Source organism: Mustela putorius, unplaced genomic scaffold (assembly GCF_011764305.1).
Source record: "Mustela putorius furo isolate JIRA1106 unplaced genomic scaffold, ASM1176430v1.1 tig00000788_pilon_pilon_pilon, whole genome shotgun sequence".
Classification (NCBI taxonomy): Eukaryota; Metazoa; Chordata; class Mammalia; order Carnivora; family Mustelidae; genus Mustela; species Mustela putorius.
The window spans coordinates 2,530,108-2,543,954 of NW_025421481.1; the positions used below are offsets into that span (position 1 = coordinate 2,530,108).

Consider the following 13,847-nt stretch of genomic DNA (forward strand, 5'->3'; position numbering starts at 1 on the left):
TTCCAGCCCCTGAGCCCGTGCCCACGGCCCCTCAGCCATGCTGTCTCCACCAAAGTAGAAGCAGGGGCAGCGAGGGTGAAGGACTGGAGCAGGTCTGACCTGGCTGTGGCTCAGGATCCACTTTGGTAATGTGGTCACTTCCTGGACAGGCGTGCTATATATGTATATATATATTTTTTTACTTAGTGCTAGCTCCTAGCTAAGTCAGCCACAACACTTTTTTTCAGGATATACAAGTGATGGGCTGTAACTCTATAATGATGATGGTGACTTCTTCTTTCACATGTACTAGGCATTGTCTAAATAGTGCTTTAGAGACATTTATGCAACAGTTCTAGAACTTTCTTCCTTAGGGTTCACCCAGCTAGGAAATTGCTGAATATATCTGAATATATCTCCACCCATCCCTGGAGGAATCAAAATGCTTTTAGAACATTCTGTGAGAAGGGCGCCTGGGTGGCTCAGTGGGTTAAAGCCTTTCCCTTCAGCTCAGGTCATGATCCCAGGGTCCTGGGATTGAGCTCCGCATCAGGCTCTCTGCTCAGTGGGGAGGCTGCTTCCTCCTCTCTCTCTGCCTGCCTCTCTGCTTCTTGTGATCTCTGTCTGTCAAATAAATAAAATCTTTAAAAAGGAAAAAAAAGAAAGTTCCGTGAGAGAAAAAAAGAAGGTAAATCTTGGTATCTATTGATGGGAGGGGCATAGGGTGATTCAGTGGCAAGAACACAGGAAAACCAGTTAAATCCTCCACCTCCACTTCTATGCTGTGTGACTGTGAGCAAGTTACTGAACTTCTCTGTGGTTTGATTGCTTTCACCAGGTCACTAGGGCTAATGATTCCATTGCATAGGGTTATTATAAAGCTCAGACTAAATGATACATTGCCAAGTGCTCTGGAGGCTACATTGGCACCCAGAATGAGCAGTGGACATTTTTATTATACTTCTTCAATAGGTGTCCAGTTTGATCTATGGAAATAGTACAGCCAGTCTCAAGAGTGTAAGTACACTGGAATAACTTTCTAGAAGTTGGAATGTAACATTTCTCATATTCAGTTTCTAAATTCGATGCAACTCTACTGCAAACACCAAAGGGATTCTGGCTGGTCATAAATATAAACAGAATGTTATCAGGCACTTCAAAGAAGGCTCCTTGAAGAGAAAAAACTCAGCTGGGATCTGCATCCTAAAACCTTCCTCCTTTGTACTAGAAACTGGACCTGGTGGTTGGAGCTGCATGTTCCAGCAGTCTTCTTGAACCTTGACGTGCTTCTGAGGCTGGAAATGTGGAAACATGCTACAGAGGAAACAGAAGACGCTCCCCCAATGAGCCATTATACTAGCTCTGGATTGGCTTCCTCCAGAGTTCTTTTGAGAAGATACAGCCCTTGTATATTTAAATCGCTGACTTTTTGGGTTGTCTATGATATGCAGGACACAGGATGTGGCTCCTGCTATCCCATCAGACCCATTCATTATATGGAGTTCCAGGGAGGCAAGATGGTTTGGAAACTAGCTGGGGAAGGTGAAAATTGTGAACTTTCTCTCTGTTGGAGGATCTCGATAGGTTCACCTCAGAGCTGGCTCTGACTGCCGTCAAGGGGCTAGAGGTGAGTTTGCAGTGGGGCTGGGAAGAAAGGCAAAGGAATGACAGTACGCTCTCCTGCTTCAGCGGAGCGTCTCACACTGCAAAATAAATGCTCCAAAAACAAACCAAAACAAAACAACCCAGAGCTGCTCCTGGCAAGTGTAAAGGCAGGGGGGCTCCCTAACACCCTCGACCAGGGCTTGTGCTGGGGCAGGATTTATCAGGTTTTTCATATCTATATACTCACTCTGAGCAGAATACCTCTGAAGGCAGCCAGAGAAAAGAGCCAGCTGTCACTGGAGGGAAAAATGAATCTCCCCGTGAGGGGACAGTGGTTGGGGACTGTTGTGTATACTCACGATGTCACTGCCAGCTCCGCACGTCACTCCCAGCTCTGAGCCTTGCAGGGTCTTCCAGGCAGTGGCCCTGGGGAGATCCACAGCTAAGATCTGTAGGAGCGATAGTGGCACGTTAATACACCAAATTTGGGCTTGCAGAAGCACCTGAAGGAGCTTTGCCAACAGACCAAGTCCAGACAGGAGTTTTTTCAGCCTTAAAACGATTGCAGACGTAATCAAAAGGAAGACTCATCACGGGCTCTCGAGGAAGTAGGAAATTCTTTCTGTAGGGAATGTCTTCTCCAGCTGGGCCAATTCCAATCGCCCCTCCATGCCCATTCTATGCTGGGCAGCCGCAGCAGAGGCCGTGCTGGTGTAGGAAGCCAATGACAGGATCAGTGGTTTGGGGAAAGGGTGCAGGGCGTGGTTATGGGTTAAGCTGTGACCCCTGAAAAGTTTTATTGCTGTCCTGACCCCCATTACCTTTGAGTGTGACATTACTTGGAAGTAAGGTCATTGCAGAGGTAATTAGTTAGTATGGAAGTCACTCTGGAGTCGGGTGGGCCCTTGGTCCGATATGACTGGTGTTCGTAGAAGAAGAAGAGAGAAAAGGAGAATGACATGTGGAGATAGAGAAATGCACAGGGAGAGGACAGCCATGTGACAAGAGAGGCAGGGACTGGAGGGATGCATTGACAAGCCAAGGAAGCAAGGATTTCTAGCAACCGCCAGAAGCTAGGGGAGAAACACAGAACATGTTCTCCGTCTGAGCCTCCAGAGGGAAACAACCTTGTTAGCACCTTGATTTCAGACTTCCCAGCCACAAGACCTCTGAGGGCACACATTTCTGTTGTTTCAAGCCACCCAGTTTGTGGGTATTTATTATGCAGCTCTGAGACACTAACACAGGTCCTGTGAATTACCCTAAGTTAGGGCCCTTGGACTTCTTGGCTGAGACAGACTCACTCCTGGAGAGATAGGGCTTCTAGCTGAGAATACAAAGTTACAGGATTTCAGCAACAGCTGCCATGTGCCTGTAAGATCTTGCTTCCCTCACAGTAGGTCTGTTCAGGAGTAAACCGCTGAGGCATTTGGCTGAAGCAGCCCTTTGCCTGGAAATTTTGGAAATGGAGGGGAATGAGCCCACCTAGACACACTTGGAACTGTTGCCAACAGCCTTTTTGCCATGTGACCTGGGGAAGAGGAAAGCCAGTCTGTAGCGCAGCAGACGAATGATGCTCCTGGGTACCGGTTAAGGTTAGGAAAAAAAAAAAAATATGGGTTGGTCAGGGAAATGGGGCAGGCATGGCACACTGCAGGGGTCAATTAACCATGGCTAGTCGGAGCACAGAGTGGGGCAGGGGCTGCACAGTTCTCCTTTGCACCGCGGAGGTGGAGACACACTGACCATTCCTGGAATGGACCCCATCTGTATGCAAAGGAAATACCTTGGAATCTCGGATCACGTGGAACTTCAAATATTCCTTCAGCTTGTCCTTGTTGTCTTGGTTAAATAGGAAATCCTGTTGTTCGGGGGGTAGGGCTTGCAAGGCTTGGTCACTGGGCCAGAAGAGAGTGACTGGAGTGTGGATAGGGTCAGTGATGATGCCCAGCAAACCCACATCCTGAAACACAGGGAGTCGGGCATGTGCACAGCAAATCCCAGCCAGGGGGCGAGGCACAGCATCTTTCTAAGACCCAAAGCCCCTCCTCCCCCCTCCCCCGGGGCGGGGATTGGGGACTTTCCTTTCATGCCTGCCCTGGTGACTTGTTGGGTCTCCAGCTGATTCAGGGGTGACAGCCTGAAACTAGAGGCCCATCACACCTCAACCATTCTGACCCTTATTTTCTTAGATTACAAAACAGTCAAAATTTTGGGCTTTAATGAATAGAAAAAGAACTTTTAACAAAGATTTTTTGTTGTTGTTGTTGTTAATATTGCCCAAATACTTTAATTTCTGGAAGACCTTCTTAGCATTTACCCCATATTTCACTTAAAAAACTGAAACTTACACAATATTGAGATACTCCTATGTATTTATAAGATTTTTAGCTTACATGGACTCAAAAAAGAAATTGTCCAATGAATGGAAAGGAATCATTTTGAGAACCTTCTATAACCTGCGTACATCATATACATTGGTCCTTGTAATTTTTCCAGCAGATCTATGAAGTAGCTTTATTATTCCCTTCTATCAAGACCCCGAGAGGTTTGCTAACTTGCTACAAAGCCTGTGTTCAACCAATGAGATGCTCAGATGTGAGGGTGACTATAGGGTTTTGGGGCTGGGTGAGCCGGCAAAGATACCTGTTTGTAACCTTCCCGGAGAGACTCATTTTGGGCACCTAGAAATCTCCACTTCTGAAAAGTTTTGAGAGTGAGCCCCAGACCATTTTGGAAACTGCTGAACTGGGCAGAGGTTTGTAGACTGTGCCACAGGGGTGGGGACAGTGAGAAGGGGGCTGGGTTCTCAGAACACTCTTGGGACTTCTCAGGGTAGGTGGAGGAGAGGGGACCTTGGAGGACCCTATCCCTCCCTGAGTCTCCTCTGAAATCTTTATCTATTGAATAAGAAGTTTCTCTGTTCCATTTGTGGGAAAAGTGTCTGAAGTCAAAAAAATATAGTTTTAAGCCCAATTTCTACTTATGCCAGAGGCATCGATTTTCCATATCGGCACCTTGGTTTGCCCATCTCTTTAATGGTTTGCTTATCTCATAATTCCAGATGTGAAGCACCTAGTTCAGGGACTGGCACATCCTAATTCCTTTCCCTTGCTCCAACCTCAAATACTTGAGTTTCTAATTCAGCCAATGCACAGTGTATAGCCGAACAAACCCTACGCTATCTGGGGAATGGAGTGGGAATGCTATGACTTTGCTCTGTAGAAAATCAGGACCTCCCGACACAGATCCTACAACAGTTGGCTAGTGCCCCAAATAAAACACCAAATGACAAAACAAAACAACAACAACAGCAAACCCCAAACAAAACAAAATAAAACAAAAAAACCTCCAAAACACCAAACTCCCTCAGGCAGGTTATCCCCTAGGTCTTTACCTGTAGTAGGTTGCTGAATTTGGTGTAGCCATGGTTTGTTGCTACTGTTGTAAGATTTTGCTGCAAAGATAATAAGAATAGCAATGACACTTTTCTTCATGTAGTTCACAAAGTACTTTAACAAAAGCTCAAGCAAATAGAATGAGGGTAAGATAATGCAGCAGGAACTGGGGACTGGCTCATCAGTACCCACTCCAGCTCCGAGGTACTGTGCCTATCTGCAGTACAGAAGCTGGGGGGCTATGCACTTCATTTTCCCAGACTGCCTCGCAGCTACAGCCTCCTAGGTGACAGAACATCCAGCAAGCACAAGGGTTTTTACCAGACTTATTGGTGGAAGGAAACAACACAAGGTGGTTGTGACTGCTAGGAGGGAGACTTTGAATGGCACAATGGTGGAGACATCTGCGCTCGGACTTGCACATTGCAGGTGCTGAGGCTGGAAACAGGTCAGGACAGCCCCATGGTAAAGTCAAAGCTCCTCCCTTTGCAGGTCTCCCTGAGCTGCTTTGCTCCCAGCTGTGTAGCATCTGGCTCTCTGGCTTTCTTAGGGATTTGGTGATGAACTTAATATCTTAAGGATCTCCTTTTTGTCTAGGTATAGTGGGTTCTGTTGTCTGCAATGAAAAACCCTGGCCAATACTAATAAATAACAATAAAATTCAAAATTGTTTTTTCTTTCAATTGAAAAGGAGTTTTACTCCAAGTTTGGTTTGAGTGTTATCTATCATCTTTTTAAAAAGAAAAAAAAGATTTGTTTATTTTAGAAAGAGTGCATGTGAGCAGGGGGAGAGGGAGGGGGAGAGAGAGAATCCTCAAGCAGAGGCCACCCTGAGCACAGAGCCTGATGGAGCCCTGCCTCGACCCCACGACCCTGAGATCATGACCTGAGCCAAAATCAAGAGGCAGACGCTTGACTGACTGAGCCACCCAGGAGCGCCATATCTATCTATCTTTCTACCTATTGGGGGTCTCATCCATTTATGTAATTTCTCTATCTTCCCAGTCTGTGCAAGACCAACTGTTCTTGTGGAAGCTAAAGAAAAACTTGTAAAATCCATTTATCTATTTAAATTAAAGTTTTACCTATTTACTTCTTACTAGAATAATATCCAATAGGCTTTTAATAATAGTAGCTTGAGATTGAAGCAACAAAATGAAACTGTCTCAAAAAGATACCTTAAAACCAGAATTGTGATAATAAATTATGATTATTATGAGTTACCATGTGCTGAGAGTAGGACAATGAGTTCACCCACCACAATCCTTCCAGAGGCATCTTTGGGGGTGAAAAGCAAGTTTTGGGGAGATAGCAATTTGTCTATGATGTGGATGATTCCATTGGTATTGATGATATCACTGGATATGATCTTAGCCTTATTATTTATATACACTGTGTCCTGAAATTAAAAAGAAGAAAAAAAAGAAATGAGCACAAAGAGAAACAGACACAAAATTACTTCTTTCTGAATGTTTTATTAACATGCTAAATGGTCGTGAAAGTGAATGTTTAAGTAGAGCTGTGGGTAAAATCCAAGAGTCTATGTTCCTTGAATCCATTTATTCATTATGATTACAAAAAGAAAGCGGAGGCGACCCTGTAACCTCACCTGCAAAAGTTAATAGCAGTTAACCAACCACAACCGTCATTTCCCTGTGATTCTCAAACATGAAATAACAAGTGGATCAAGATTGCTTCCTTTTTAACCACCTCCTGACTCCACCACACACTGGTCTCTCTCAGCAATGGATTCCACAGTCACCATTTGTTTCTCTGGGGAGCGAGGGGACTGGCATGACCAGCTCTGGTCAAAAGTTTTCATCCCTGTTCTGCTCCCGACCAAAAGCAGTTCTGATGACCGCTTGAATTTCTGAGTTTCAGTTCTAGCTCGAATATTTACTTGCTGTGTGACCTTGGACAGGTTACTTAACTTCTCTGAGTTCGGGTTCCTAATTTGTAAATTGGGAAATTTGCATATAGAATTGGGAACCTGGCATATAGAAATCACTTGGCATGTGTTAGTTGTTATTACTATCATTACTGTAAAGAAGAGAAGAGAGAAATCCTAAGAAAGATGGGCATCTTCCTGATGTCCACCTGGGGGGTGGCCTCTCTTACCTGGGAGACGGAGATGACAATGGACTCCCCTTGGAGAGAAGTTGCATTTGGGATCAACTTCAGGTTTTCTAGAAGCAGCTGGTGGCAGGCAATCACATGATAGCGAAGAACCTGGGGCATGAGACCCTGTTTGTCCCAGTCTTTAATCTGTAATAGAAGATGGGCACATTCCAGCCAGTGCCAGGAGCCTTTGTTGTTCTTTCCTCTAGGCCCTCCCCGGGGCCACTCTCCCCACCCAGACTGGGAAGGAGGCAGTCAGGGCTCGCTGGTGGTCAGGGTTACAGGGTACAGGCTTCTCAGACAAGAGGGAGAAAGGGGCCCTCATTTCTTTCCTGCTTCCAACATAGATTCTCAGCGTGGAAGGGAGCTTGGAGTTCCCCAGGCCCAGCATTTCACAACACATGTGGCAGGGACCCTAAGTTCTGTGAGATGCTACTTGAAAAAAGACTTTTCTCGTGAAAAATGCTGGGAAATGCTTCATAGCACCTGCCCCCCTTGGAGAGGTACTTGGGCCAAATTTAAACCTTTAGTATGGAAAAATCATGATACTTTTCCATGTGTAAATCAAAACACAAACAATATTAACCATTAAATAAAAAGCATAAAAAAATAATAAAAGGCCCACAAGGTTCTCATTGTTTCATGATCTCTCTTTTGATGCTTTTTAGAGAAAAGTTATCAAAAGTCAACATCTTTCAGAAAGTACTTTTGTACCTCTGCTTTACTGGTGTCTAAAATATATGCATAAAGAGGCAGTGTGCATAGTGAAGGACGTAGGCTCTGGAGTTATGATTGAGTCCTCGCTCCACTACTTGCTAGTCATATGGCTTTGGGAAAGTTAGTTCTGCCAATGTTGTGGACTGTAAAATGGGGTAATAGCACCCAACTGACAGGGTTGTTGTGAACCCTTAATGAATTAATCGAGGCCATGTACTAGAAACAGTGTCTGGGACACTCAATAAATGTTTGCTACATTTTTATATGTTAATAGATAATCCAGCATGAAGAGTCCTAGTGAATGTTAGAACAGTAATGTCTCTGATAGGGTCTACAAGAAAAAAGACATTTAAATTCCTTTCACCCAGCATTATTATTTTTATTTTTGGAGGGGGCAGGGGGGGTCCATGGAAGGTTTGGATCATTTAAGAATTGTTGATCTTTTCCAACCTCCTCCTCTATTCAGGAATGGTTTTTAGTGGACCTCTGGTCATTGTATCCCAAATCCACTTAAATTCTGTCCCTTTGTAGGGGTCTGTATGCTGAGAGGCAGCTCATTCCATTGCTGATCAGCTCTAGTTGATCCTAAATCTCCTGCCCAGAAATGTCTCCAGTGTTGGTTCCAGCGTGACACCCAGAGTCTGGGTTCCAGTCCTAAACCTCTTGGGCTTGCCAAGAGCTTCATGCTTACCTGAGGTTCCTCATCAAAGGCTGCAGATAAAGGTGCAAAGACAGTGAAGGGGCCTGGACCACTCAGGTCTCGCACAGAGTGCTCCTGTGGGAAGGAAGGCAGGACCACATGTCACCTAGTTAACATAAATATGGAGGGGTGTGCTTCAAACAAATAGCAGAGAGTTGATGGTGGCAGAGCGGAGGGAAAACCGAATTGGGTGATCAGTGTTTTATTCTCAGATTCAAAGTCACTCAGATTCTTTAAAAAAAAAAAAAAAATTAATTAATTTATTTAGAAAGAAAGAGCATGTGAGTTGGGAAGGGGAAGGGCAGAGTGAAAGGGAGAGAACAAATCTAAAGCAGACTCCCCGTGGAGGGCAGAGCCTGATGTGGGGCTTGATCTCACAACCCTGAGACTTGAGCTGAAATCAAGAGTCAGATACTTAACCGACTGAGCCAGCCAGGTACCCCAAATTCATTCTCATTCTTTGTCATTGAAATAATGTTTATTTTTACATGGTTATAAAAATAACAAATGCTTATTGTATTAGAGACTTGAAAATACAGCATAAAGAAGGAAATAATCACCCATATTCCCACTGCCTAGAAGTCACCCATTATTTTTAGGTATTCTTTTCCAGTGTCTTTCTATATACAAATATTTTATATAATTTATTATTATTATTAGATTAATATATTACTTTATTATATTATTTTTATACTATTTATAATTTAGTATATAAACAGAATATAAATATAAATAATAATATAATATAATATAAATGTTATATATTATGTTTATATATTTTATTTTTATATTAACATAATATATAAATATGTAAATATATAAATGTAACATAAATAAATATATAGTATAATTTATTATATGATTAGTATATATAGTATAATTTATTATATAAATAATTTATAATAATTTATTATATTTAATATAGAATTATTATTAATACAAATGTAAGTAATATGATGAGTGACTTAGCTTTTCTAATTGTCTTCTTGCCCATGCTAAGGTCTTATGGTTACTCATATTTTCTTCTGGGTTTTATGGTTTTCTCTGTTTAGATTTTTCTTTCATTTTTCAATATATCTGGAACTTATTCTGATGTATGATGTGCCTAGAGATCTAATTAAATATTTTCACCCAAAGAGTTCGCCAATTGCCCCAGTAATGCTTCCTTCTTCCACTGGTGTGATGACAGTTTTTGCACACACTGCATTCTTGTGTATCGACTGGGCCAGGGGGGTGTTGGTTCTACTCCTGCTGCCCACCGGAGGGCTGAGATGTCCATGAATGACCAGCAGGGACCCTATCTCAGAAATCCACATCCCCAGACTTTCTTCTCCCTCCACCAGCTCCAGAAGCTACAGTTTCCCCATATCTGGCTGGAGACAACACCCTACAGTTAGAGACAGACACACATGTTCTTACCAGCAACTGGAAGAAATACTGGGATGTTTTTGGGTTCTTGGGAAGCTCCTGGAAAACAAAGACAGGGCAGGGCCACTTCATGTCTGGGATTATAGGCAAGAACCATCCCGGGTTGTCACAAGTCAATTGCTCTGAGGTTTAGTCTCTCTTATACTTTCAGTTGGAAATTTGCCTTGATGGGCCTTTTTCAGCCCCCATCTACAGGCTTGCACTGATGTTCAGAACGACTACAGGGACATGCTGTGTTCTAAAATCTCTCTGGAGTCACTGTCTGATTTATCAAAGAAAGTTCCAGCTATTTCCAGAAGCAGTGGAGCTATAGGAGCATTTTTAAAAGTTCAAATCTTAAAAAAAAAACTGTTATGGGTTTAAGGCAGATTTCATTTCTCCATTGACAGGAATATTTGATTAGCCAGAATGCTCTAGTCCCTCTTTAAACCAAATAATAGAACGTTCGCTTTATTTTATTTTAATTTTTTAGATTTTATTTATTTGACAGGGAACACAAGTAGGCAGAGAGGCCAGCAGAGAAAGAGAGAGGAAGGGAAGCAGGCTTCCTTTGAGCAGAGAGCCCGATGAGGGGCTCGATCCCAGAACCCTGGCATCATGACCTGAGCCAAAGGCAGAGGCTTTAACCCACTGAGCTCCCAGGAGCCCCCAGAATGTTCACTTTATAAATCTCCAAGTGTTACACTGCCTTGTCCGCTATGTCTGGCAGAGTTGCTTGTGCACATGGACACACGCATAGGCTCCAACAGAAACCCACATCATGGTAATGCCTTGGAGTCACTCTGTGCTCCATGCCTGTTGCATACATTATTTCTATGACAACTTGATGGGCTTGGTGCCATTAGTGTTGTTGTTTTTTTTTTTTAAATGGATTAGAATGCTGATGCTTAGAGAGTGGTTATTGCTCAGTGTCCCATTTTTAATTGGCAGAGTTGATTTCAAACCCAGTTGCTTTTGACTCTAGAACCATCAGTCTGAGAACTGGGTAGATCAAATCTCTTCTCATTGCCAGTTTATATAAGAACAGTCTTTCCAATTTTTGTAGTTTTACGAGTTACAAAACTCTTGCACCGTCCTTGGGTAACCTGGATTCTTGGTGCAGTGAGGGACATGGGGTTTACTTATGGAAATACGCCTCTCCTTACCTGGTAGATGTTGCCACGGCAGGTAAACCCATCCCCGATGTAGTTGGGCTTGCAAGTACACGTCCTTTCTTCCAGACCAGTGTGATTGCAGATAGCGAATTCACTACAGCCGCCATTTTTCTGGTAAAATTTCCGAGGGGTGGGGGATAGGAGTCAGACCAGTTTGTTTGCCAGCTCTGCCAATATTTACCAAGCAATTCTGTACTGAAATATATTTTTTTATTCACTCTCCAACTGACTTGTTTGCATGATTTGCCCCTTTCCTGAACTTGCCTTTCAACTCCCTAGAGTGGTAAGGGCCATTTATTCACCCAACCTCATATCCCAGATCTCCAGCCCTCTATAGACAAGCCCAGAGGTGCCAAATGGAGAATTTCTTGGCACTGGGGTGTTGTCCACAAGGGCACCAATCTTGTCTGACAATTCCCAGCTTTAGACTTAAATTCGGATTTCATAGGAGCCAAGGTAGCCATCACCAGTTAGGAGGCAGTGGGTATAAAACAACATACTGTCCTTGTCCACAGAGAGCTTAAAAACCATGGAAGATGGGACAGAGACCTAAAATAGAATCAAAGCAAAGTATAGCTCAAAGCTGAAATCCATGGGAACACCGAGAAGGACTGTGCAGTGTAAGCCAAGTTTCTGAGCGAGGAAACAATGTGAACTCAGGAGAAAGAACTCTGATGGGGTTGACAAAGAAGGAGCTCAACAGACTTAAAGGCCAGCTGTAAAATCTGCCTTTCCTCTAAGCATTGTTCCCAAAGTCTTTGTGAAGCATGATTTTTGGGCCTAGGAGGAATTTACTGTCCCAGATTCCTGCCTCAAGCTGACACAGTTCAGTGACCTCCCCAAGAATGCTGCCTTCTGCAAGACTGATCACCATCTCCTGGGGGCCCTGGATCTTTCAGCCAGGTACCAAGGATTTTACCATCCCAATACCCAGCCTGCTGTAAGACCACCAAGACCAATCATCTCTTTGCCACTTTGCTGTTTATCTCAGTCAATGGCAAGGTCTGGGTGCTCAAGGTTCCCTCCCACCTCACGGTCACTCCCTTCCACGTTGCTCTAGAAATTATGATCTGACCCCACATGCATTTTTTTCTGCCTTCACAAACCCTTCCTGGTGCCTTCTGAAACTCACCACCATTAAACTCCTGGCAGTCTCCAACCTGTTTCCAGAAAATTCTCTCTGCTTCTTATGGAAGAGGTATCAGGTTTCCCTGCACCCCTCAGGCAAAGCTCTTTTCCTCCCTTACCCCACACTTCATGGTCTGGGGGCTGGGAGGGAGTCTTTCTTGTCGGGCTTCCAGCTCTCTGAGGACACATGCAGTCTACGATCGCCCCTTCTTCAGTCCTAGCAGTGATGCGTGGATCAGTGGCTTTCCCTCCACACCCGGCATCATCCTCAACGGCATCAACATCCCTGTCAATGGTCTCCACCATACCTGCCCCCACTCTGCCTCTGCCACCACTGCTGGACCACCCTTGACTTTGTCCCAACATTAAAGTGGACTGCTCCTGAGAGCTCTGTGTCAGCATCCTGCTGTCTCTGACCACCAGCTTTTATCTTCTCAACTCACCTCTTCTAATGCTGTGGCTCTAGCCTCCTTTGAGCCAATTTCCTTCTCACTCACATTCCCACCTCAGCATGGTCGCCCCTAGCTCCTCGCTTGGTCCTAGCCCGGTGGCCCACAGGAGGGCTCTGTATACCACTGCCTCTGGGCCCGGCCTGATGGACGGGCGGGGCATTGCTGTCTGGACTCCCAACCAAGTTACCACACAAGCACCGACACTGCTGTATTCCTTCAGTGTGTTACCTTCTCTCTCTGGAGAAGTCACTTCACACCTTCACTCCTCTGTGCAGCTCTCAACCCCTGGCCCTTACTCTCAGCGGATGAACTCACCTCATGCCTTATGGAGAAAATAGACCCAATAACCAACCCATCCTCCTGCCCTGACGCTCACCGCCTTCCTGGGCCTGATCACCAACATTACTTTCCTTATTTAACAAATACACTGACAACTGACTGACCAGTCGCTTACACACCAAGTGCCCATCTCTTCCCCTCAGTGTAAACTCTTGAAGGGAAGAGACTTCGCCGCTTGGTCACAGATGAACTCCCAGTGCCTGAAATGGTGCCTGGTATGTAGGGAAAGCCCATCGACCTAGATGTGTGTCATCCTCTGTGAGGTTTCCCACTGGATATGTAGAAATTTGAGTGGTCTCTGTCCTCGCGGGACTCACAATTTATTTGGAGTGATCAGACACAGACATTTTTAAGCTAATTTGCAATAAGGGCCCCGAGTGACTCAGTAACTGACTGACTGACTAACAAACTGATTGACTAACGACCTACCTGACTAACTGCTTGACTGACCAACTAGCCAACTACCTGCCTACCTACCACTGCCCCTGCTCCTCTCAGAGACTCAGCTGTGGGCTCTGGGTCCCTTTCCCCTCATCCACTCCTGTACTTTCTTCCTGTAACAATCCATCTCCTTCCCCTCAATATCGGTTTCCTTCTCTCTATTGCATCATACTCATCTGCAGAGAAACATGCTTCAAGTCTACTCATCTTGCAAGACAACAAACTTCTGTTCTTTTTGAAAAGAATCCAGTGGGCGGTGGCAGTCACGGGTGCAGCGGACATGAGTTAAGGACTTGTACCTGAGTGTCAGGTGCATGTGTGTTCACTGTGTGAGTTGCCAAGACAAGGTGGCTGTTACAAAACAGACAGACAGACAGATGGAAAGGAT

At 44.5% G+C, this 13,847-nt stretch overlaps 1 protein-coding gene across 1 annotated transcript in view; it reads right to left on the reverse strand.

Annotated features, from left to right (window-relative positions):
• The window catches only part of STAB2 (stabilin 2), a 163,749-nt gene that overhangs the window by 29,531 nt on the left and 120,371 nt on the right, over window positions 1-13,847 (reverse strand). The window contains exons 45-52 of the mRNA XM_004742997.3: window positions 11,091-11,210; window positions 9,937-9,984; window positions 8,509-8,592; window positions 7,101-7,247; window positions 6,241-6,381; window positions 4,982-5,041; window positions 3,371-3,547; window positions 1,944-2,033 (exon numbers count right to left, since the gene is read on the reverse strand). Of these exons, the coding sequence (XP_004743054.1) occupies window positions 1,944-2,033; window positions 3,371-3,547; window positions 4,982-5,041; window positions 6,241-6,381; window positions 7,101-7,247; window positions 8,509-8,592; window positions 9,937-9,984; window positions 11,091-11,210 (867 nt within the window). The remainder of the gene's footprint in view (window positions 1-1,943; window positions 2,034-3,370; window positions 3,548-4,981; window positions 5,042-6,240; window positions 6,382-7,100; window positions 7,248-8,508; window positions 8,593-9,936; window positions 9,985-11,090; window positions 11,211-13,847) is intronic.